The sequence below is a fragment of the Xenopus tropicalis genome, chromosome 1 (assembly GCF_000004195.4).
Source record: "Xenopus tropicalis strain Nigerian chromosome 1, UCB_Xtro_10.0, whole genome shotgun sequence".
NCBI lineage: Eukaryota > Metazoa > Chordata > Amphibia > Anura > Pipidae > Xenopus > Xenopus tropicalis.
This window is the reverse complement of record NC_030677.2, coordinates 179,915,039-179,942,040: the sequence shown is the minus strand read 5'-3', so window position 1 is coordinate 179,942,040 and position 27,002 is coordinate 179,915,039. Positions and strand designations below refer to the sequence as shown.

At 37.2% G+C, this 27,002-nt stretch overlaps 1 protein-coding gene across 1 annotated transcript in view; it reads left to right on the top strand.

Moving 5' to 3' along the window:
- The window catches only part of rasa1 (RAS p21 protein activator (GTPase activating protein) 1), a 45,572-nt gene that overhangs the window by 17,248 nt on the left and 1,322 nt on the right, over positions 1-27,002 (top strand). The window contains 14 exon segments of the mRNA NM_001113831.1: positions 1,230-1,386; positions 2,069-2,156; positions 3,585-3,662; positions 4,172-4,329; positions 7,536-7,612; positions 8,517-8,689; positions 8,834-8,993; positions 10,704-10,846; positions 12,376-12,491; positions 13,775-13,861; positions 14,303-14,370; positions 15,628-15,716; positions 24,856-24,933; positions 26,132-26,266. Coding sequence (NP_001107303.1) covers positions 1,230-1,386; positions 2,069-2,156; positions 3,585-3,662; positions 4,172-4,329; positions 7,536-7,612; positions 8,517-8,689; positions 8,834-8,993; positions 10,704-10,846; positions 12,376-12,491; positions 13,775-13,861; positions 14,303-14,370; positions 15,628-15,716; positions 24,856-24,933; positions 26,132-26,266 — 1,607 coding nt within the window.

The following is a 27,002-nucleotide window of genomic DNA, read 5'->3' as shown; positions in this document are numbered from 1 at the left end:
ACCTGGCCCAAGGAAAGTCTCCCATAGGGCTCAATGGCACTCTGCAGCTCCAACCTGGCCCAAGGAAAGTCTCCCATAGGGCTCAATGGCACTCTGCAGCTCCAACCCGGCCCAAGGAAAGTCTCCCATAGGGCTCAATGGCACTCTGCAGCTCCAACCTGGCCCAAGGAAAGCCTCCCATAGGGCTCAATGGCACTCTGCAGCTCCAACCTGGCCCAAGGAAAGCCTCCCATAGGACTTAATGGCACTCTGCAGCTCCAATCTGGCCCAAGGAAAGTCACGATACCGAAGCTTGAATTAATTTTGAAACTTTCGTACTCGTTGCGACAGATACATTTTTTTTGGCACAGCAATTGTCTCAAAGTACGAAAAAGTCGTGGAAATTAACAAAAAAAATGCAGAAAATACACACAGTTCTAAAACTTAGACAAAATACAATTTTTTTTAATCATATCCAATCGTACATTGATAAATGGGCCCCTATGTGTTTGGATCTGTCAGTGGGAAGGGGCACGTTGGCTTAAGTGCAAGGTAGTTTATACAGACACCACACAGTTCAGGACTTTACACAAGACTTCAGTAGCCACTTGCTTGAGCCAGGAGTCTCAAGCATTAATAAACAGCCCCTAAATGTCTTCAGTAATGAAACCTGTGCAGCACGTCATCCGTGCATTTTCCTTCTTAGGGTAATGACAGACAAGGAGACTAGTTGCCCTGAATAAATCTCATATTTTAGCTGGTGAAAAGAAAACAAGGGATGTTTTGTCACCCGCATAAGCCAAGATTTATTGTTGGAGACAAAACATCCCTTGTGTCATTACCTTTAAAGGGGTGGTTCACCTTTCAGTTAACTTTTAGTATGCTATAAAATGGACAAATCTAATCAACTTTTAATTTGGTCTTCATTATTTATTTTTTTATAGTTTTTGAATTATTTGAATTATTTTGCTTATTTGCTGAACAAAAATGTAAATAATTAAAAAACTACAAATAATAACATTTGCAGATTGTCTTAGAATATTAGTCTCTGCATCATATTAAAAGTTAACTCAAAGGTGAACAACCCCTTTAAGAGAAAATTGGCACAGTGCAGTATATGATACAAATTAAGGCCTGTTTGCAATGGGCACAGTCTGCCTGAAATGCATCAATGATAAAAAAAAAAAGTTTTGAAGAAAAGTTCTCCATCTGTCATATCCTGTTTCATTTTATGCATCTTTTTTTTGCAGGCAAAGGAAAAAGATGGAAAAACTTGTATTTTATCCTAGAGGGCAATGATGCTCAGCTAATTTTTTTTGAAAGTGAAAAGCGTGCCACAAAGCCCAAAGGATTATTTGATTTGAGTGTATGTTCTGTCTATGTAGTACACGACAGCCTGTTTGGCAGGTGAGAGGATTTGTTTGGACTTTCACCCGTTTGCAAGTGAAAGTAAAACATATGTATTCCTGAACCAGTTCTGTCAGTTCCATTAAAATATCCCCAAGTTTGGAAGAAATTTGGGAAAAATCACATAGTACATTTAATATTTGATATTATGTAGCAGGACTTCAGTGCATCAAATGATCTATGCCCATGTTATATATGCAAAACAAAAACCGCCAATGTAGATGGAACCCATATGTGATGTGAAATGTCCCCAAAAGTAAGAAACTGAGAGAAGCTATCCACTGAAACCAGTATTGAAATTACTGTCAGATAGGCCTTATACTTTGTATTTTTCTACTTAAATTTAATCATGGGCTAAACTGAAATCTCCATTTGAGGATTAAAATACCTGTAAGGGGCCAAATTTATTTTACTTGCACTGTGGATACCAAAGGTTAAATCATTTAGCAGGAGTAGATATACTTCCCCATCTGTGTATTTAAATGATTAATATGTATATTAAAAATTAAGTGGCATATTTCCTGACGTGTTTTTTGCAGTACAGAGATCAATACATTTTTTTTTAAAAAAAATGCAGTAAAGGGCATAACCAGCTTCCGCCATGAAATGCAGGAAAATAAATATTTCATTGCAAAGTTGTACATTGTAAAATAAACATTTCTTTTTTGTTTCCCATTTAAAGGCCAAACTGTTTTCAGATTGTTGTTCAGCACTTTAGTGAAGAACATTACATATTTTATTTTGCTTGTGATACTCCAGAACAAGCTGAGGTAAGTACACATTACCTTTTTTTTATTTTTTTTTTTACTACAGCTAAAGTCCAGAGAGACTTGAAACTTCAGATTTCTGAACCAATTAACACCTGTTGAATGCTGTACTTTGTGGAACTGTTGATTACATATGTAACTGACACCCAGGCATTAAATATATTTTTGAGGGAGTGCACCTCTGGACGTTTGTTAGATATAAATATATAGCTCTATTTGTTTTGTCTTGTTGTTTGAGAAGAGGGGGATTGTAATAACAATCTCAAGTGCTGTGTAAAATTGCGTTTTTGCAAATGTTTAGAGCTGTACGCAATGTAATACTGTTCACTAAACAATGTGAATGTTTAACACATGCTTGATGATGGCATAATTGTGACTGTGCCTTTTTCATTAAATAAGAAGGAAAGGTAAAAACTAATTAAGCTTTATCAGAAAGGTCTGGTCAGGGCAGGGGCACAAAGGAGTCTGCTCATTTTGCTCCTCCCCTCCCATCAGAATTTCCGCCCCCCTTTTAAGATGTTTTATTACATTCACTGCGCACGTGCGCAAACTGAAAAATTAGCTATCGCGAATATTCTGTCACAAGTTATTGTTAGTTTATTTTGTCATGCAAACACAAAATTTGATGCTAAGCGCCATTTTGGTCCCGTTGCGACCGTTTTTCCATTGGTGATACATTTCCCCACTGGTGAGTAGGTGCTCTATTGTATTGTAGTAACATTCTGCCAGCATTCTATTAAAGGAGAAGGAAAGGTAAAAACCACTGGGGGTGCCAAATGTTAGGCTTTTACCCTGGGCTGGTTCTCCTGTTAGTAGAAAACCGCACCAGCCTGGGGTAGCTGTGAGAGAGTGTTTCCTAACATTATGGCACCCCCTAGTGACATGGCCTTTCCTTCTCCTTTAATGTTCACTTTGTAATGATTTCAGTACCTGACCTCTAATGAAAAGTGCTTTCATAAAATGGAAAAGGCACTTTGATTGCTGGAAGATAGCAAAAATAGTCATTTTGGTTTTTAAAGTAAATCTTATTTTTATTGTTATACTTTATGTAACAACAGGGCTCATCTATTGAATCCACCTAGGTGCAGACATACACTGCCGATTTTTGTTAACAAACGCCAAGTCTTGTGTTTGTTGTCAAGGCTGAGTGTGCGTGCTCCCGTGCGGATTTAGTGCTTCCGGGTGCAGGCACAACTAGAAAAGCTTAGGTGCCGATTATTATCTGCCAGCTAACAATCCGCCCAGTGTGACCTTGCCCTGAGGCATTTAATTCTATGCAAATCTTATTGACTTTCTATGCACTTTATTGTACTTATTTTATACTGTATTGTGTATCCTCTTAGTCAACACTCCAACTTTAGTTTACAAAATAATTCAAATCTACTACACCCTGTTATAAATATAATAAGTTGTTTCCACATTTCGTAATAGGACTGGATGAGAACTCTTCAGGCCTTTTGCTGTTTACGCAAAATAACGCAGTCTCCATCCAATAAGCGTCTGCGCCAGGTGAGTGCGAGCTGTTTGGTAGTGGTTCATAATTTTGTTGCAGTAGTCAGGTGTAAATTTAACAGTTTTATTGTAGCAGCTAGTGATGAGCAAAAATTTTTTCGCCAGGTTTTGCTGCAAAAAAACTCCCTTAGACTCCAATGGCTGCAAAAATGTTTTAAAAAGTAGTGCGGTAAATGTTGCAGTGGGGAAAAGTCACCCATTGACTTAAACACGTATAGCAAATTTGGGACAGATTTGCCCATCACTAGTAGCTGCAGTATATGCAATTCTAATTTTAACTGGAGTACCATATTATTTGCATTGACGGCAATACTCTACAACTGGTTGTGTTAATAAGCCCTCTGATAAAATTGTAAAAATTGGTAAAAGTCCCAGCATGAACTGTCTCTGTAACAATATACACAGTAAACTGTAGAGGATGTTTACAAATGCTGTTTCTCAAATGTTTTGTTTTTTCTTTTAAAATCATTTTAAAATATCACAATATGTCTTTTTTTCTGCCCTAGGTCAGCAGCCTTAATTTGCATGTTGAAGAAGCTCATAAGCTCCCAATGAAACATTTTACTAGTCCTTATTGTAATATCCAACTTAACAGTGTTCAGGTAGCAAAAACACATGCCCGTGAAGGTCAAAATCCTGTTTGGTCAGAAGAGTTTTTCTTTGAGTAAGTTTGAAATGTTTTCGTTTTTGTTTGGTAACTTGTACCGTAATGCTTACTATGTTTGTCATCTTTAGTTTAACTTTTAGTATGTTTTGGAATACCCCTTTTCTTAGCATCTTTTCAGTTGGTCTTTGCTTTTTTATTTATTTATTTGCAGCAAGGAAAATTTGACCATGTTGCAAATTTTCCTCGCTGTAAATAAATAAATAAAAAAGCAGGGAAACCTCAAATTTACATTTTCCCTCATTTTACAATGTTTTTTGTGGTCCCACCAATATATAATGCATGATGCATTTCTATGATTTTCGTAGTTTTTACATGATTTTTTCTGGTCTTTATAAAATATAAATACAGCAGGGAAAATAATTATTAAACGCATCAATATTTTTCTCTGTAAATATATTTCTAACATGAAATTTACACCAGATGTCAGTAACAACCTAAATACTCCACATATACAAAGAAATCAAAACAAATAAGTCCATAAGTTAAGTTACGTGTAGTAAAGTGGAATGACACAGGGAATGAGTATTGAACACGCTTACTGAAATGTATTTAATACTTAGTAGAAAAGCTTTTTTTTGGTTATGACAACTTCAAGGTGTCTCCTTGTATGGAGAAACTAGTCGCATGCATTGCTCAGGTGTGATTTTGGCCCGTTCTTCCACACAAACTGTCTTCAAATCTTGAAGGTTCCGGGGGCCTTTTCTATGAACTCTGATCTTTAGTTCTTTCCATAGATTTTTAATTGGATTCAAGTCAAGCGATTGACTGGGCCATTCTAGAAGATTTTTTTACTTTCTCTGAAACCAGTTGAGAGTTTCCTTGGCTGTGTGTTTTAAATAATTGTCTTGCTAAAATGTCCACCCTCTTTCCTGGTAGATGGCAGCAGATTCTCATCAAGAATGCATCAGTACATTTTTCCATTCATCCTTTCTTCAATTATACGAAGTCTGCCAGTACCATATGTTGATAAACCGCCCCACACCCCCCACCACCAAACTTCACTGTTGGTATGGTGTTTTTGGGGTGATGTGCAGTGCCATTTCTCCTCCAAACATGGTGTGTGCAATGACATCCAAAGATTCAATTTTAGTCTCATCTGACCATACTATATTCTCCCAGAATTCAATAGTTTTTTTTTTTTCACAGCAGTGGATTCATGTCGGTTAAGAGCATTACTTATTGTTATCTTTGTTTTGAAACAACCGTACTTGCTAATTTAGGTCTTTCTTAGAAATACGCCTGTAACCAATGCCATCAGTATGTTTTGCAACAATAAGGTTGTGAAGGTCTTGAGAGAGCTCTTTGCTTTTACTCATCATGAGAGGCTTCTTGTGTGATACCTTGGTAATGAGAAACCTTTTTAGGGCTCTGGCACACGGGGGAGATTAGTCGCCCGCGACAAAACTCCCTGTTCGCAGGCGACTAATCTCCCCGAGTTGCCTACCCCTGCCATTCCACCGGCTAACATGTAAGTCGCCGGCGGGATGGCAGACGCGGCGGCTCGATTTCCTTTTTCGGCGATTTCCTGAAATCATCCCGCCGGCGACTTACATGTTCGCCGGCGGGATGGCGGGTCATGGCAACTCGGGGAGATTAGTCGCCCGCGAACAGGGAGTTTTGTCGCGGGCGACTAATCTCCCCCGTGTGCCAGAGCCCTTATAGGCCATCAGCTGATATTAATTTGTACTGATAGGGGACAGGATTGCTTTCTAAATACTGACAGATTTCAGCACGTTTTAATACTTATTCCATGTCATTCCACTTTATTACACACAACTTAACTTATGGACTTACTAGTTTTGATTTCTTTGCATGTGGGGATTACTTAGGTTGTTGTCGACATCTGGTGTAAATTTCATGTCATTAGCCCCATTAGAAATATATTTACTAAGAAAAATATTGATGTGTTCAGTACTTATTTTCCCTGCTGTATTTATATTTTCTAAAGACCAGAAATGTTGTAAAATCTAGGAAAATCATAGAAGTGCATCATGCATTATTTATTGGTGGGACCACAGAAACAGTGTAAAATGAGGAAAACGTAAAATCAGGGTATGTAAATTTGAGGTTTCCCTGTAATATTAAAAAGCACACTAATATAAACACTAGTTCACTTAAAATAACCAAATTTAACCCTAGGGGCAGATTTAATAAAACTCAAACATTTTTCATATTTTTCATAAAAATTCATTTCCACAAATGTCTGACATTTTTTCGAATTGTTGCACAAAAATCAGTGATCAGCCTAAGCAAAATAGCCTGTCATTTGCTAAGAAGTATTGCATTTGCTCTTGTTGGCAAAATTAATTCAATGTAAATTAAAGGGTATATAAACCTCAAAATACGATTAGGTGTAAAATAATTTTCCTTACATTTTTTGCAATTTACATTCATCTTGTTTTAAGTGGTTTCTGAGTCCCAGTTTTAGGCAGTTTATAATGCTAGGCAGGCTTGGCGCAACAACTTTCTTTGAAGGCTGAAAATGTCAGCGATTCTGTCTATGCACTTTCTGTATTCAGTTCACCCTGGGGTTGCTGACTCCCAGTTCATATGGTATTAGAGGTCTTAAAATGCAAATAGCAACTGTTATTTGCATTTCAAATAGAAAATGAATGTAATTTGCAAAAAGGCTCAGAGATGCAACCCTTTTAAGTTTTTTTTTACCTTTTATTTGCCCTTTAGAAAGAAGCCTATGGAGCAGACTTAACTTATAGGCTTTTAGTCCCCCTTAGTGTGTTTGGACCAGATGGTTAGAAACTTGCCCATATGCAAACTAAGAATAACATTAGAAAGGGTTCCTGTCTGGAACATCAAAGGAAAATTGGGAGAACCAATACTGCTAAATAGACAAAATGCCTCATAATGCTTTATAATGGTTTTCTTCCAGGCAAATATTGGTTTGTCCCACATTTTTTGTTTTCGAGGCCAATATACCCATTTTATTTAAATGCTGTTCTAGTTACAGTATGCAAAGTTATTTTGCTTAAAGTGATGCTGTCGTGATTTTTATGGTGTACTGTTTATTCTACTTATTTTACTTCTGCTGGAGAAGCTCTATTAACTTATGCATTTTGAAAAAAAACATGTTTTCTCATGACAGTGTGCCTTTAATATAATGCATAATTGTAAAATATAGTTTGGGCTACAGAATTGTAGCTAGAAAACCTGTATTTAACCTGTATATGTGTTATGTTTTTTCTTAGTGACCTGTCACCAGATATCAACAGATTTGAGATCATTTTAAGCAACAAGACAAAGAAGAGTAAAGACCCTGACATATGTAAGCTTATCTGTCTTTCACATTTGTCATAGGATTTCTAAAACAAAGCCTAAAGAGATATGTGCATCCATTTTATTTCAACTGACTTTCTCCATTTTTGGTAAAAGACTGATGCATAGCAATCCTTAAATGGGTGGTTTGCAAATACAGTTTAACCATTTTAGAGCAATAGTTTTCAAAATGTGGGGCTGTCCCCCTGCGGGCATAGAATTATGGGAAGGCCATTTCCCAATTTAAACAAATTTTAATTTTTAATAATGATTGCTTTGTTCTTTTTAATAATTCAAAAGTACCTTTTATTTATTGGTACATGTATGGGATCCGGAAAGCTCAGAATTACGGAAAGCCTGTCTCCCATAGACTCCATTATAATCAAATAATCGAGAATTTTAAAACGGATTTCCTTTTTCTCTGTAATAATAAAACAGTATCTTGTAATTGATCCCAACTAAGATATATCCTCATTGGATGCAAAATAATACTATTGGGTTTAAATAATGTTTTATTGATTTTTTTAGTAGACTTAAGGTATGGAGATCCAAATTACGGAAAAAAACCCTTATCCAGAATACCCTTGGTCCCGAGCGTTCTGGATATCGGGTCCTAAACCTGTAACTGAACTGCATGAATCCATATTGATGGAAAAACATTCCCATTGGGTTTATTTAATGTTTAAAATATTTTTATTGGACTTAAGGTACAGAGATCCAAATTATGGACAGATCCCTTATCCAGAAAACTCCAGGTTCCTGAGTGTTCTGGATAACAGGTTCCATACCTGTACAATAATCCCTTGTTATTGATATTGACATAATTTTTGTCCGTTATAGGTAGTGTCATTGTAGCTTTAAGTGCCTCACTTTAGATACTGCAAATCAGTAACATTGTTTTTATTTGTATATAGTGTTCATGCGCTGTCAGCTAAGTCGTTTGCAGAAAGGACAGACGACAGATGAATGGTTCCAACTTAGTTCCCATATACCTCTAAAAGGTATAGAGCCAGGATCCCTGCGTGTCCGGGCACGGTACTCAATGGAGAAAATTATGCCAGAGGAAGAGTACACAGAGTTTAAAGAGGTATTTGCATACTTTGAAAATATATATATATTTGTTTGGAATGTAACCCTTGATTGCATTTTTTTGTTTTGTATTTGAATTCTCTTAATTTTATCTGCTATTAGTTCACTAGTAAATAAAAAAACAAACCTATTTCTCTTCTAGCTAATTTTGCAAAAAGAATTGCATGTCGTCAATGCATTATCACATGTGTGTGGACAAGATCGAACACTACTGGCCAGCATTTTGTTACGGATTTTTTTGCATGAAAAAATGGAGTCGCTACTTTTACGAACACTAAATGACAGAGAGATTGGTATGGAAGGTATGTAAGACCAGACAGTTGCGCAATCTGTTGAAATAATCATCAGTAAGCACTAATTGGTGAATATGGGAAAACTCATCTTAAAATATTGATTAACATTGAGCTAGTGATATTTCATTGGATTCTAATTAAATAGGTTATGATGCCTTTTTTATTAAAATAAGATAGAGGCATGTTTTCTTTGAGGAACTTGCTGCTTTAAAGAGATTTTGGTTCAAATACAGGCTTCTTATTTGCAACATGTGACAGAATATTGCATGGTTTGTTGTAGTCTTGAGGTTGAACCTGACCACTAGAAAAAACTGGGCATCGCCGTTGCACATTTAGAGGCCCCTTATTAGTCTGGCAGATTGGGGTAAGAGTATGCAGTAAGTAACTAAAAGATAGTGTTTAGAGACGGAGGGCTAAAAGAAATTAGATGAGAAAAAGAGAGTAATAATTGTATAAGGGGAAGTAAGAAAGTCAGATGCACTTACAAATAGGGTATATGGCTATAATATATGATGGACTACAATACCTAAAAGAGAGAGAGAACCGCACTCACTGGGACTTTGGGTAAAAAAAGCAAAAGTTTTATTGAAAGAAATTGACCTTAGGTAACATGCTCATCTCAGTCTCTGTAGGCGATCCGCCGGCACTGGGTTTTCTGCCTTTTTACTTACCAAGGTGATCCAGACATGGCTTTACTAATACGCGTTTGTCCTTTTGCCTGCGTTATGATCTATACTATACTTCACCATCTCACCATGTTTTGTTACACTTCTTCATAACTTTCACAACCAGTAACATTGTTTCATTGTTTGATTATCCTACATTTTCTACCTTTCTTTAGATCTTCACTCATGTTTTTCTTTATAATTACTTTTATGTTCATTTACAGTGGTTTTTATGGTTAATGTGGCCCATTTTGGGACCATTTTTTGGTTAGGGTATATATTGTTTATATGGCACAGACTCTGTCTGTTGTGGAAATGTTAGATTTTTTTTAAATAAAACTTTGATGTCCCAGTGTTCCCCAGCGCAGTACTCTCTCTCTCTTTTTTACATGCACTCGGGCATCTGCCTGATTTTTGGATTTTGTTGTGATTATTGCCCATATGTATTGTTGCGCATAAACACTTGTGCCTAATACTTTCTCATGTCACATATACAGTTACATTTTAAAGAATGCCATAGCCATATTGCACTTCTTGTTGTTGGATAAAGCTGCTTTTGTAAGGCCATATCATTTTATAAACAAAAGCAAAAAGAAAACAAAGGGGGGAGGCTTTGTGCAGAGATTCCATCTGTATGAGACATTCCAGTTGAAGAGGTAGAGACAGATGACCTCCAAGCTGCTGTTTTGCAACAGCTAGTGTACAGCACTGGGGAAAACATGACATTTGGAAACCTGCCCTATCCACTTGGTACTTGGTTACCAGCCTAAGTTCTGCACAATGGAAAGGAAGATTGGTAAAAGAGTTATGTGCATTGTTGGCTTACTGTATAAGCAGAGGATGACCCACAAGCCCCCATCGGTTACTCATTCAGTAGGGCTAACTGTGAATGCTCCCTTCTTTTTGTTCTCTAACAACATAATAAATATGGATAATTCTTATCTGTGTGGCTTTAAAAAGTATCGATTCTGTAATATAAACATTGGTTTATGAAATATTTTCTTGTCTGATGGCTAGCGTGCCTTTTGTTTAGTAATGTAAAGTTTCCTTTCAGATGAGGCCACCACACTATTTCGCGCAACAACATTGGCAAGCACACTTATGGAACAGTACATGAAAGCTACCGCTACACCATTTGTTCATCATGCTCTGAAAGACACAATTCTTAAAATTCTAGAGAGCAAGCAATCCTGTGAGGTGAGCATATTATACCAGCCTATAATTACTTAATATAACTTACCCAGGTCTAGTAACCAGTAGCATCCACTTAGATCTTTGCACCTCTAAGTTTACCTTTTTGTATGTTTATAGAATGTTCTATTTCTATCAACTTTGCAAGTGGTCTTTATTATTATTATTATTTTTTTTTTATTGTTTGCCTTCCTCTTCTTCATATTTTCAGGTTTCAAATGGGGTCACTGACCCCTGGCAGCAAAAAAAAGCATTGCTGTATGATCTTAATTTATTATTATTGTTACTTTTTATTCCTTATGTTACTATTCAGGCCCTTTCCTATTCATATTCTAGTCTCACATTCAAACTACTGCCTGGTTGCTAAGGTAAACAAGAACTTGGCAACCAGATAGCTGCTGAAATTCCAAACTGGAGAGCAACTGAACAAAAAGTTAAACAACTGAAAAAACACTAAAAAGAAAAGAAACCAATTGCAAATGCTTTCAGAACATTATACTAAAAGTTAGTTTAAAAGGGAACAAACCTTTTAGCGTTTTATCCTTTAATTACTGAGAAAAAAGCAAATGAGTTAAAAACATTTATACAAGAAACTTATGAAGAATGGCACTTGCTTTATATCATAACTTTTTGGATAACGGGTTTCCACAAAATAGATCGGTACCAGGCTATATATGCAAATATTTCTTTTAAAAGTGCAGATAAGAACAACTGGTTTATGACAGTAGTTTTATGGAAAATGTATTTTTGTTTTATTTTGCATTCTAAATGTATAAACAGGGCAAGTTCCTTAACATTAACATTTAGTCTGATGTAGACATTGTTGTGCTGAGGCAGTTTGCAGTTCTTCCTTTTTTGTGATCTTGGCATTATTTGCATTTCTGTTGTGCCTCTGGGGTCAGTGGACCATTGGTAATGAGAAAACAAATTTATTCTGAGGCTTGTTTTATATTGTCTAATTTGTTAGAGCTAACTTTTCTTGTCAGTCTGTAACCTATTTATTTTTTTAGTCTGTAGTTCAAACTACTGGTGGTACCCTATCAGTTTTATGCCCAGCTGGAGGATACTAATTTAAGACTATTAGGTGCACTTTTTAAAACTTTTATATTTCACTTTGTACAATCAATAGTACATGAAACTCCTGTTTGAAGGGCTACTAAGATATTTTTTTTTAAATATTTAATTATTATTCATAATACAAGAATGGGATGCATTATTCAGAATGCTTAGGACCCGGGGTTTTCTGGATAAGGGATCCAATAATTTTGGAAATATTCTTTTAAACATTAAATAAACTAAATAGGATTGTTTTAATACCTGGATGTATAAAGCTTAGTTATCAGGAAGTAAAAGGTATTATTTGAGAATCCCATATTTTGGAGCTTTCTGGGTAACTGATTTCTGGATAATTGATCCTATACCTGAATCATTATTTTTTTTTAGATCAACATAAAAGTATAGTATGCATGCACAGTTTGAGACTTCAATGATGTATGTCATTTTATTTTTGTGCTGTGTCTGTCCTATGTTTAAAGTTAAACCCCTCAAAGTTGGAAAAAAACGAAGATGTAAATGCTAATTTGCAACACCTATTGATCCTTCTTTCCGAGCTAGTAGAGAAAATCTTTATGGCAGCGGAAATACTCCCTCCGTAAGTAAGAATTTTAACCTAAAATAAAATGATGTCTTTTGCCTTGTTCTTTCCTGGCATTCATTCCTTTCACTGTACAAGTGCCCTTTGCTTTTTTTTTTTTTTGTTAAGCAATGTATTATAGTATCAGAAATAAGAATACCTCCAACTCATTAAATATAAAGTAATCCGTGAAGTAGAATCATTCTAGAGAGCTTGCAAGTTAAAGGGATGGTTCACCTTTAGGTTAACTCTTGGGGGCACATTTACAAAAGCACGAACGCTCGAGCGTTCATGCGAACGTTCCGAGCGTATTTTCGCAGATTTTTTCGGGCGTCCACACGACTTTTTGGTACGGCGCACGACTTTTTCGGGCGCCGCACAACTTTATCGGACGTTTGCACGAAAATTTTTGTGATATTTGCGATCTTCCGAAATTTTCGTTTCCAATACGATTTTTTCCCATTTGTGATTCGGATTCGTGGATTAGTAAATGTGCCCCTTGGTATGTATAATTCTAAGCAACTTTTCAACTAGTCTTTATTATTTATTTTTTATAGTTATTTGCCTTTTTTTTTTACACTTTCCAACTTTCAATTGGAGGTTACTGCACAGCAGCCAAAAAAACTATTGCTGTGAGAATGCAATTTTATTGTTATGTTAATTTTTCTAACTTATTTTTCTATTCAGGTCCTCCCTTATTCGTCTCTTGTTCAAACCAATCCCTGGTTGCTAAGGTAATTTTGCCCCTTGCAACCAGATAGCTGCTAAAACCTCCATACTGGAGAGCTGCTAAACAAAAATTTAAATAATAATGAAAAAATAATAGTAAACTAATTATAAATAATACAAGCCAAATACGACCAATTGCAAATTGTACCAGTATATTATTTTCTACATCGTACTAAAAGTTAACTCAAAGGTGAACAACCTCTTCAAGATGAAAAGTGTATCAGTATCTGACCAGGGTTTGGTCAGTTGGATATGCATTGCCCCCCCCATGTGGTAAGGTTATTAGCCTGGTGGTCAGATGATGAGTTCTCCCCAAATTGGAATTGGTGGCTTAATAAAGATCCAAGATCTGCTTCTTTTGGCTATTTTTTTTTTTTTTTTTTTACCTGTGTATGACCATCTTAAGAGTGAGTGGTTGTTTGGTTAGCTGTTAGCATTCACTTAAATTTACTTTGTAATTGTGCATTTTGTTTTTTTTCCATACTCCAGATCTTGCTAGGGTCAGTGTAGATTGTTACCCATGATTTATGTAAGACAAAATGTTATTGAGTTACAGTGTTTATTTAAAACAGGACACTGAGATACATCTATGGGTGCTTACAGAAGTCTGTACAACAAAAGTGGCCTTCTAATGCTACAATGAGAACAAGGGTTGTAAGGTAAGTAGGCTTTATTACTAAAGCGTTTTTACCAAATTATTTACTTGTAATCAATATATATGTAACACAACATGTACACAGTGCTTCATAGAGTCATAGTATGTGACTGCAAGAGTGCACACAGTCCCACAGTTTGGGATTAAAGCATTGCATATGAACATGGTCACAAGTCTCTAATAAATTAACATGACACAAACATTGTAGGTGGCAGTAAAAGGCAATTAAGGGCATTTTGACCCATATGTTTTATTTGTTAGATAAGGAACACTTACCCATGTCTTATTAGTATATTAATTGCTCATTAGATGAAATGTTGATGGAAAAGATCTATAAATACTTCCATAACCTGAAAAATAGATTTAGGAAAAATTAAATCATTTTATGTCTTTAGTCTGTTGAACCAGCCAATCACTGTTCTTATTTTTTCCTCTCTCCCCTAAGTGGCTTTGTTTTTCTGCGATTAATCTGTCCAGCTATCCTTAATCCAAGGATGTTTAATATCATATCTGGTAAGTAGAAACTGAAGTTGCAAAATTATGTATGTATCATATCTCTAACTAAACCATAAAGTTTTTCAATTTAAAAATTGCCTGTTTACAACCTAAGAAATAGCACTTCCTCCCGAAACAGTGGCAAGACATACAGGGTATGGGTAGTAGTACAGGTGGCTCCAAATGCATACAAATTGGCCTTTAATGTTAGGGCTGCTTTTAGAAACCATATTTAGTACTTTGAAAAAAAAAAAAAAAAACCCCAAAAAAACTTGTCTTTCTTTTGTGTGTGTTCCGAGGGGGTAGGCATTGCAGGCTTATTACCTTCTGCTGTTTTATGGTTCTTTGCTGCAAGCGGTCCTTCTCTGCCCCCTACTGCCACCCCCCTCAGAGAGAATCCCTGCTCAGGGGAAAGCCCTAGCGCTGCCATTCCCAAGTTAGTCTCTGCAGAGGAAGCAACCCAGAAACACATTGTGCAAGGGCTCTCCCTGGATTTACAAAACCAGGATTCTACTGAACCTCTACTTCCTCATAGGCCATTTGCTGTTTGTGACAATAGGGACAAAAGAGTAATTTTTTTTTTACTTTTGTAAATATTTTGTGCTTTGAAGTCCTATTAAATTCCAATTAATAACTCTACTGATTTGACTGGTGATAAGTATCTGACATTTTATCCTTTTTTGGGGGTTTTGATTATTACTATTACTATTTGATCATTACATGCTTAATTTGTAGTGTGGCTGTAGGCTCTTTGGTACCTTTGAGACCTACAGGTTTATAGGAGCTCAAAGGGCCCAGACAGATAGAATTCAGAAAGTAAATGAGTGGGCCTTTTCGTTGCCAGGTGGTCACATGCCACCCAACCCAAGCTGTGTCTTTTCTTAAGTTTTGGGGGAGATCAAGAAAATTGAAGAAGACCTGGGTGCATTCAAGCTGGTTATGAGTTGTGCCTGTGAGAGAGGTAATGCTAAATCAGTATATTAGCCTGGAATTCTCTGTGCCTTTATGGTCCCATCTTTACCTTTTGGCCATTAAGTACCCCTGGTGGACAGAACACCCCCCCCCCCCCCCCCCTCTGCTCTTAGCATCTCTCAGTTGCATTGGAACTGGTGGTTATTGTATGCACCTGTAGAATTAGTAAATGACAGTGATAAGCTATAAAACAAATTACATAGACATAGCTATCAGAGCGTTTAATAGATCTATTAAATTTTTTGTATTTCTGATTAAGCTTGGTTTCATACATTTATTTATAGATGTTTTGGTATTTCACAGATTCTCCTTCTCCAACTGCTGCAAGAACATTGACGCTGGTCGCCAAATCTCTGCAGAACTTAGCCAACTTGGTTGAGTTTGGAGCTAAAGTAAGCAGGGTGGGGATGGAAAGCATGCCTGTTTAAAAAAAAAAAAAAAAAAAAAAAATATGGTACATTCTGGAGCCACATTATACTATAGTTCTCCATTCACTGAAATGAATTAATTTGCACACACGGATTGCATTTGAGCTAATTCTCTGCTCCGTTTGTACCACCCTAAAAATGTAAGTAGATAGTCTGTTGAGCAGGATGTGAATTTAGTTATTACTGTAAATTTTTTAAGCAATATGACTTAAATTCCTTTATGATTTAATAGTAACTAAAATACATCTTTTCGTTACGAAAAATATGCAAAGACTTTCAGTGTTTTGCATTTTAATTGTTCCCAGTACAGGGTATGCATATGCTAGACACTAAAATACTATCTCTACACACTATAGTCCATATGCCTTTACTGTGTGTGCTCTTCTTCCTTTAGTTTTGTGCATGCTACCAATTTGTTTTCACGAGGAGGATAGCTTTGGATAGAGACAAAGGAAGGGACGGTGATATTAAAGGGTAAGGAAAGTCACAAAATTTAATTACTTACTTGATACCCCGGGCTGGGGCTCCAGAAAACTGCCCTGAGCCAGGGTTATTTGTAGCAAGCACCATGGAATGATCTTGTTCTTTCTTTTGAATCTCTGGGCCGACGCATGCGAAGTAGAGTGCAAAAGTCTGCTTTTAAAGTTGAACTTTTCACTCTACTGTGCTTTTGCACCTGTGCATGGATAGAGGAAGCAGGAAGAGGATTGCTCTGTGGTGCTTGCTGGAAGAGCAGTTTTCAGCTGACAGGAGCACCGGCCCAGGTGTCAGGTAAGTGAATACATTCACTGGGGGCTAACCAACTTCTGGCATTGCACTGTGATTGTTGACTTTCCTTTTCTTTAAAGCAAAACCTGATCTCAAGGGAAAGCCCTAGAATGGCAATTGAAACAATTATGAAAGTAAAACACTCTAAATTATACCAGGACAGATAATGCAGGTATAGTAACATAGCAATTAAGTCTGAAAAGAGACGTGGCTGGTGAGTTCAACATTTTTGCCTATGTAAAACCTGCCTAACTTCTAACTGATCCAGAGGAAGGTTATAAACCCAATCTGAAGGTATCTCTGTTAGCCTCTGAGTGGAGAAAACTCCTTGAATCTGTAATTAAAGTTTTCCAGATAAAAAGTCTGGAAATGAAGCACTATATTTTAAGACTACTACAAGAGGATTGTTTTTCCATCAACATGAGTTTATGCTAGCTTAGTTTAATGGGATATTTATAAAACTGTCCTAGTGAACCCCCTAATTCTTTTAAATGAAATGTAGCCACTAACTCTGGAGAGTCAGCGTGCAGTTTTACAGAACATCACTGGTTTAAGACTACAACCCTTGTGTTGCTGGACTACAGTTTACACCTTGCTTAAACTTTTGATAAATTAATATAGAGCTGGGCGGTATGACCAAAAATTTATATCACGGTATTTTTCAAAATTATATCGGTATCTCACGGTATTTGACGGTATATAAATAAAAAAATAAATAATAAATATTGGTGGCCCCCCACCCCCCCCAACAACCCCAGCCCCCCCCCCCAACAACCCCAACCCCAGCCACAACCCCCCCCAACCCCAGCCACAACCCCCCAGCAGAACTTACCCAACTTGTGGTTCCTCCAGCTCCAGCGATGCGTCCTAGTGACGTTGCGTGCGCGCTGACGTCACATGCGCGCCGACGTCACGTACGCACGGGCGCAACCCGGAAGTAATAGGAGAAAAACAGCAGGAGGCGCGCATACCGGTAAGCGGTATGTTTAAAACTCATACCGTTTTTTTTTTTTTAAAACCGGTATACCGGTTAAACCGGTATACCGCCCAGCACTAAATTAATATATGCTGATTTGTAGTGTAGCAACAAAGTTGCACTAAAATGTGGCCAAGCAAAGAGTGTTTAGATTCGTTTTAACATTAGGTAGGAGATACTGTCTTATAACATGGCACATACAGAGTCAGAAATTAACGCTTCTTTATTTAAAGGGAACTATCAGGAAATTATAAATATATAAGCTATATTTTATAGAAATAATAATCTTTCTAAATATAATTATTTAAAAGTTTTCACCTGTTTCTAAAAATTTTCCAATTACTCTTCAACTTAGATTGTAAGCTCTATGGGGCAGGGACCTCCTTCCTATTGTGTCCCATACTACATGGCACTTAATTTCTGTGTATTTATACTTATTTATTGTATTTATTATAACATTTGTCCTCCCTGTGTATAATTTTGTATATTGTAAGGTTGTACATATACATACATACATACACTATCTCTCTCTGAGTATGTGCCGAGGTCAGCGTCAGATTGACAGGAAAGTCTGATTCGATTTCCTATCAGTTGTATTAGTGCTAACTCAAATAACTGGCTTCAGCACAAACAAAATCTAAAAAAATAACTGACTCCGGCACAAATCCTGCATGTAGAGAATGAAAAAGTATTTCTGGTTATTTTCAAAGAGTGAGCTCTAGTACATCTTCTAGGTAAAGGGAGCCCCCCCCCCCTTCATGAAGAGGGAATGATGAGAGAGAGATTGCAGAGAAGGGGATAGTGAAGAGTAACTTGGTTATTTCAGAAACATTATAGACTTTTTAACTGATTTTAGAAGGGTAATTTACAATTTACTGCCCAATAATTGCTATTGAGCCTCTCTTGTGAAACACACTATAATTTTTTAGCAAATCCTTTGTTGGCTTCCCAAAGTTTAACTGTATCAGCATAGTTTGTATCTACCCTCTTTAAAGGAGAAGGAAAGGCTAAGTCACTTGGGGGTGCCAAAATGTTAGGCACCCCCAAGTGACTTTAATCGCTTACCTTTTTACCCTGGGCTGGTGCCCCTGTTAGGAGAAAACTGCACCAGCCTGGGGTACCTGCAGCGAGTGCTTCCTTCTCTAACAAAATCCCTGGGCCGGCACATGCACAGTAGATTGAAAAGCCGTCTTTTTTGTTAATGTTCGGCTTTTCACTCTACTGAGTATGCACAAGCGCGCAAAGAAGGAAGAGGAGATGCTGGCTGCAGCTACCCCGGGCTGGTGCGGTTTTCTCCTAACAGGGGCACCAGCCCGGGGTAAAAGGTAAGAGATTAAAGTCACTTGGGGGTGCCTAACATTTTGGCACCCCCAAGTGACTTAGCCTTTCCTTCTCCTTTAATGGCTGAGACATAAGTTCCCCTTCTGCCAAAGAACATGCATGCGTGTCTTCAACCCGAACCGAAAATAAGGAGAAACAAATGAGCAGTTCATGCCCTCCAACATAGATTTTAACAGAGGAGAGATCCCTGGTTTGTTGTTAAAACAACAGGACAGCAGAGACCAGCAAGCTTTGTGTAAGTCTGCCTGTTTAAACTGCCCATTACAGTGAACTCAATTCAACAGATTCAGAATCAACAGATTCTCAATCTCTCATCATGTAAGGAATTTGGCTTACAGAGAAAAAACTGCATGCCACAAGCATGGTAGTCTAAATTTATTAGTCTAGCACGTTATTTCATTTCTTTTTTTAGATGCAATACAGATTATACCTGGATCCTAAGCTAAGCTGGACATACATGGCCAATTTTGACTAGTACCTGACCATCTGGGCATGCATGGCTAGTTAGATGTGCATAGCTGTGCTATTTGAGAAAAGAGTAATATAGAAGTATTAGCTCTCCTCCACAGAGACTGTACTGATCCTAGCAGTTTTTGGAAGTCCAAAGTTTATCAGTAAGTCCAGAAAGCAGCAGTATAAGCCACAAAAAGTAGTAACCCAACAAGGCACATTTGGGAGAACCACCTTTTATTTATAGACGGAGCCTACTCTAAAATCTTTAATTCTGTTTTAGGGTATATAAAACTTATTAGTACTGGCATTTGTAGTCTAATTTAATTCAAGATTCTTTTGAATCCTTTCCTCACTCTGTGGGCACAATCTCTGGCATTTTAGCACTGGTGTTCCTCTGCAAGGGAAGATTTTGATGGATATCCCATTGTGCCTACACTTTTTTTTCTTTAAAACTCATTTAAGTGGGACATAAACCATCACCCTAACTGCTATTCTTGCACTATTCTATTTTTATATTTCTTTCTTTTTTTTGTTTTTGCCATGCCCGTTTACCTCTCTGTGTGGAGCTAAGGAAGCCAACCTAACCTAGGCTTGCTTGAATATGCAAGAGTCTTCTCCAATCTCTATACTCTCAGTAGTACTTTGTACAGAGCAGAATGCTGGCATAGTTTAACTGTATATCTCCATGTTCTTGCAAGCAGGGTTACAGGTTTAAAACTGAAGAACAAAAGTTTAGTAACTTGTACCCACAGCTTGCTCTGCTTGGAAATATTCCTTCTAGCTATCTTTCCTCACTCCCAGAAATTGTCAGACTATATCCCATAACTAACTTTTTTTCTCTTTTTTTTCTTTTAACTGGCAAAGAAGGCAGCATTGTGACCCAGTAGCTAGCACTGCATTTACTAAAACTCAAACCTGAATTTGTTGTGGAAATATTGCAACAATTGCAAATGCAAAAATACGCCAGTTAAAACCTGTTGAGATCATGTAGAAGTCAAAGGCAGACGTCCCTTTTACAATTAGAAGATTTTCTTTGCTTCATGGTTTAAGAGGTTTTTAGTTTTTTTTTTTATTTGGTTCAACAATACTTATGTTAGTTATCATGCAATAAGCAAAAATGGTTGTGTATATATATATATATATATATATATATATTATATAAACTGAAAAAATAAAGCTTTAGTAAATCTCCCTCAGGTGTCATCATTTCCAAGGTGATGCCCCTAATTTTGAAAAACCTGTCTGCTTGGTTGCTCTTCATTGATGGTTAGTGCATAAACCCAACGCAGGAACAATGTGATGTCTGTAATCTCACACGCACAGAAAGAACAAGCAGTGAATGCAAGACGCCACATACTATGTATGGCCAGTCCATTTAAAAGTAATTTTTTTCTGCCCCCAAAATATAGGGATTTGGTTGAGCAGGGGTGGACTAATGTTTGTCAGAGTTAGGGTTTTGGGGCTTTCCTTGTCCTTTAAACCATTTTATGGTGTACTGCTTTTCGTTGTGTTGTGCCGCGCTAACCAGACAATCTAGATGTGGACATGCACAATTGGTTAGTTTTACTGTTCTGCGCAGGCATAGCTTGGTGTAAGTATGAATGGACAAATTCTGGCAAGTTGGTGGAGCAGTATTGTAGGTAGCAGCCATGGTAAATAAGACTTTTCTTATCCTTTAATGTTCCCATTGCCTTGTAATGTTAGTGGTGAATGTATAATGATTTCCTTTTTTGCTCCCCATTTCCCAGGTTCTGTGCCTTAGCTACCAAGCCATAATAACTCATATTCTCTTATAAGGGGTTTGACAACCAAGAGTGACCAGCCAAACAGGGTCATAACTTAAATAAAACCTTCATAGCAAGGAAGCCTACATTTTATAGCATTTACAGAGAAATACCATTAAACCATGCCAGCATAAGCATTCCCTGTACTTAAGCACACGACATGAAAGTTTTTGGGCAATAATGACCTTTTTAATATTTTTCTTTTTTGTTTTTCATAAAAAGAAATAGGTTTTGCCTCCAAAAGTGTGTCTATATGTGTGTTATTTATAAAATCAACTTTTTAATCTGTAGCATGTTTTAAAGGGCTAGTAACACCATAAATAAAAATGTCATATTTTCATTTAAAAAATGATATCTGTTTGTCTAGCATCTACAAATAAAATATATGTTGGTTCTATTTTATATGAAAACTATGTATGACATTTGACCCCTGTTTATCAGCAGTTATCTCTTATCTGCTCTGCAACTGCCATACAGCCCTATTGGACTTTCATTTGCAGCCCTTGTGGCAACATAGTAGCTTATTTAATATAGCTCTATAAGGCTTTGGCCACATGGGGCTGGTTCTTGGCCTGCAAGCTGAGAATCAGCCCCTACACTCCAAAAAGTTTTTTTTATGTGACTCCACCCTGAGCCACCGCGCCAGCCTAGGTGCAGACACACAGAGCACATTTTGGTGCCGAAACTCATACTTGCGTTTTGGCACCAAAATCTACTGTGCGCAGGCACATCTGAAAGCTGATCAGAGCATGGGGCTAATTGTTGGCTCACGTTTATCTGCAGGCCAAGAATCACCCCTGCGTGGCTTAAGCATTACAGCTTCTTAAGCAAATACTCAATTGTTATCAGTGCAGTATGTTTAATTACAAAACCCATTCATTTTTTTTCAGTTACTTTCCCTTCCAGTCTTGCAAATACTGATAACATGTCAAATGAAATCTATCTATTAATGCTGATCTCTGACCTATATTTAACATTTATAATAACCAATTTGCTGTAAGCTGTTGGAGGGGCAATTGGGAATCTGTAGGGCTTACATAACTTGTACTTAATGCGGTCTAATATCAATTCCTTTCATTCTGGTTGGCACGGGAGGGACAAGCTGCCGCTGTGCCACAAAGCTGCGTTTTTTCTTCCGGAGCTGTAAGAAAATAAGTTTCTTTTATATCTTAACCGGTAACCGCTGTTGCACTTGCCATTGCATGACCTTCATTCCATTGTAAGTGCAGTTCATGCATCCTGTTCTTTTGCCACTCTCATTGTAGCCTTGCACTGGGACCCAAATGCTGTGTTTCAGAGGATGGATGCCAGAAGATACTAGCACCCTATGTAATATAAGGCACTAAGTTTGCCCACTAGCAGTAGCCTATAGCAACCAATAAAATGTTTGCTTTTAAACAGGTGACCAGTAAATGCTTCCTGCTGATTGGTTGCTATAGGTTACTGCTCCTGGGCAAACTTATTATATAACCCTATAGATGTTAAGTCATAATAGTGCTCTGTAGTCCTCAGAATTCAGCATTGCTGATTATAAGTAGGCTACTTTGTCTGAACCTGCTGTGACATTGGGTCTAACAACATCTTGCTATTACGTGCCGTCACTTTATATGATACTCAGAAATGCCACCCACTTATTCAGGCGAATGCATGCTGTATTTACTTTATATGGGACTGAACTTAAAACAAACCCCATTCTGCAGAATTAAATTCTTAAAGGGCTGGTTCACCTTTAACTTAACTGTTAGTTATAGAACAGTGATCCCCAACCAGTGGCTCATGGGCAACATGTTGTTCCCAGTGGCCTCAAGGCAGATGCTTATTTTTGAATTTCTGACTTGGTGGCAGGTTTTGGTTAAATAAAAACAAGATTTACTACCAAATAAAGCCCCCTGTAAGCTGATAGGGTGCATAGAGGCTGCCTAATAGCCAATCTTAGCCCTTATTTGGCACCTCCATGAACTTTTATGATGCTTGTGTTTTTATATTTGACTGTGGCTCATGAGTAGGAAAGGTTGGGGACCCCTGTTACAGAATGACCAATTCTTAGCAACTTTTCAATTGGTCTTAATTTTTTTTTTTTTTTTTTTATAGTTTTTTAATAAATTGCCTTCTTCTGGCTCTTTCCAGCTTTCAAATGGGGGTCACTGACCCCTGCAGCCTATACACTATTGTTTTTTGAGGCTACAATTTTACAGTTACATTGATAGAAAGATAAATAATTAGTAATGTATCTTTTCTATTAATATTCCGGTCTCTCATAAAAACCACTGCCTGGTTAGTAGGATAATTTAGAACCCTAGCAACCAGATAGCTGCTGACCAAAAGGCTAAATAATTCTAAACCTCAAGTAATAAAAAAAAAAAAAAAATAATAATTGCAATTGTCTCAGAATATCTTCCTCTGGATCATGCTTAAGGTTTATTTAAAGGTAAACAGCCCCTTTAATCCTCTGTATCATCCAGTCCATAGAGGTATTCCCATCTGCATCTGACAGGTGTGGAATTTCCCTTATGTTACAGTCACTTTGATCATTAACTGTGGGGAGAGAAGATATCATAAGTATTTATTACATATAAGCACTGTAGTGTATTCTGTCTATTGTGTGTGTATAACATGGTGTAAAGCTTCAAATAGTCCTGTGGGCACTGTGTGTTTGTATGAGCTTAAATCCTGCAGCTTCCTACAGTATGGCTTGTGATATTGTCTGACAGTGCAGCTGGATTTGTTGCTTCATTCTGCTTTTCTTCTTGTATCTTTCATTAGCAGTGAGTTTTGGGGATACATTTGCCAGCTTTGTAACTGTTGGTAGAACCAGCTGCCTTCTTTATTCCTTTTAATCTGATAAGAATGAATGGAAGAATTTGATATAACTATAATTAAAAGCAAATGTACAGGAAACCTTACTGCCCCCATGTTTAACAATGTTTTTTCATTAATGACTGTATACATAATCTTCAGGTGTAAAATGTAAGGTGTTTTCAGTGTCATTGTTATGCATGGTTCGGTGAAACAAATACTATAGATATATTAATTAAAGGGGTAGTTTACCTTTAGATTAACTTTTAGTATGATGCAGACAGTGCTGATCTGAAACAGATCGAAAATAGTCTTCCGTTTTCATTATTTGTGGCTTTTGAATTATTTAACTTTTTGTTCAGCAGCTCTCCAATTTGGAATTGTAGCAGCTATCTGGTTGGTAGGGTCCAATTTACCCTAGCAACCAGGCAGTGGTTTGAAAGAGAGACTGGTATATGAATAGAGAAGAACCTGAATAGAAAGATAAGTAATAAATAGTAACAATAAAATTGTAGCCTCACAGAGCAATAGTTTCTTGGCTGCCGGGTTCAGTGACCCCCCATTTGAAAGCTGGAAAGAGTCAGAAAAAGAATACAAACAATTCTTAAACTATAACAAATAAAAAAAAATAAGACCAAATGAAAAGTTGCTAAGAACAAGCCATTCTATAACATACTAAAAGTTAGCTTAAAGGTCAACCACCCCTTTAAAGCAATAGGCTATATGCATGTCCAGTTGAAGCCCTATTTACCCGGCTTATATAAGCTCTAGATAAGGATTGTTCCTTTCAATGCAATTGCATTCACTCCATATCATGCAGCCCTGAAACACCCAAGGCACAATTCTTTTACAACTACAGTGTGTAAAAAAGGACTTAGTTCTCCCTGTTACTGAGCTGCTAAAGAGTCATGTTTGAAAATTGTACAGAGAACAATTTATACAGCAGATATTAAAGCATCTCTGCCCTTTGGGTTTCCCTTTTCAGGAGCCGTACATGGAAGGAGTCAACCCATTTATTAAGGACAACAAGCAGCGCATGATCATGTTTTTAGATGAACTTGGGGTAAGTAACCTTTTACTGGTAATAGAGTCCCTTTTTTCTATTCACGTTAGTAGTTGCTGATCCTTTTCGGTTCAAGCCACCCTTGGAGTTTCAGCCTTTGGGCCACCTGAAGCGTATGACAAGGTTACTATTATCATGAATGAAGAATAATGTAGAACTTCAAGTTTTTCAAATAAGGGGTTTTTCTTTCATTTAGATCACCATACCTTAAGGCTACTAAAAACTAATTCAATATTAAACCCAATAGGATTGTTTGCCACCAATATGGATTCATTCAGCTTAGTTACCATCATATACCAGGCTTTATTTTTATGGAGGAAAGGGAAATAATAATTATCTGGAAGGCTTTTGAGGTTGGGTGTAACTTACGTAGTTTTTAGACTCTGTAGAAATAACCATGCATGTTCATTTTTTATCTTGTAATATCTTTAAAGAAAAGACTGAACCCACATCATCTATTGTTTGGACAGTATGCATGGGAGCCTAAAACTCTGTCCTGAACTTAAAGGAATAGTTCAGTGTAAAAATGAAACTTTGTAAATAGGATGTGCTTCCTTCTTTGCAGCTCTTGATTGGGGGTTATACGAGAGACATAACTCTTTGCCTTTGAATATGACCTGCGTGTTAAGGATCAAAAGCAAACTAAGTGAACAATAATGTCCCCCCTTCAAGTCGCCGACTAACTAGAGAGTTAGTTAGCTAGTTAGAGAGCTGAAAGAAGCAGTTTTCTGGCTATTATGTTAGACATACGCTCATTCCAGCTTTTATAGATGATATGATAGTCTGCCCCTGACTCACAGGAACTGTATGCCAACTGATTTTGAGCTCAGTCATTAACCCCCTACCCCCCTCATCTTGTTTCATTGTGAAGTAATAGATTCTAGGACTTGAAGTCCCTTTGCTTGCAGAGTAAGTGGTGCACAGATTCTCTGGAACTGAGGCAACTCAAGGGCCCAAATCAATCATATTACCATGGAAAAAGTCAGAGGTTTCCTTTTAATTAGTGAACTCATGTATGTATGTATATTTATTTTTGGAAGTTCGGATTGTCTTTCCGCAAAAGGAGGTATTTTTTCTCTTGAAATGTGAGAAATACAGATAAATATGGACATGCACAAATGCATGGCTGGTTAGTTACCATTTACTGTTATGTATATAGTGTCTTATGTTTTTCTTTGTCTTCCTAAAAATTTTTCAGAATGTGCCTGAACTCCCAGATACTACTGAGCATTCTAGAACTGACCTGTCCCGCAACCTGGCAGCTTTACATGAAATGTGTGTCGCCCACTCTGATGAACTTAGGACCAGTAGCAATGAGCGAGGCGCCCAACAGGTAATTGCTTCTTTATATGCTATTGTACTCAGAACACACACAGCTCTGCATACACTCTAGCATTCCAAGCAATAGCATTTTATGGGAAGGTTACTGTGCTGAACGAAGCTATGGTCTGATGTACAAAGAGTAAAGAACTGCAAAGTACTTTAGTGTGCTCATATTGGCGAGACCACAGGACTTTTTCTTTATTCAATTATTTTAGGCAACTGTCAAAATTCTACCCCACCTGGAGGAAATCGGTTGCTAAGTTTTTAGCTGGTTGCTAAGGCTTTAATACTTTAGCAAGCAGTTTGAAAATCGCAAATCATAATGGAGGATTAATAGAAAGCAATAAAATTGAGAAAGTTTAAGCTGCACATTATAGCCAACTTTTGTTACCTATCTGGCAAATAGAAGCTGATGAGAAAATGCACCATCAGAAGACATCACCAACAAAAAACCTTGTGTCAAAATGATCAGTGGCTCCAGAGTTATAGGTTGCTGCTAAAATCTCTGGCAAGCCTAATTTTTACCCCAATTGTACACTTGGTCATGCTTGTAATGTGGCTACCTGACTGACCAATAGAGAGAACCAGGAGTAAGGGACTGGAGCCAAGTCTGGGAAAGTAGGTAGCTTTCAAAAGGTTGGTGACAGTGTTACCGCTGTTTCTTAGTGCCGTGAGCAGTGGTCTCAATAAGCAGATAGCATTTTTCATTGCAGGCTGACTGAATAGAATAGTGCAGTGGTAGCATA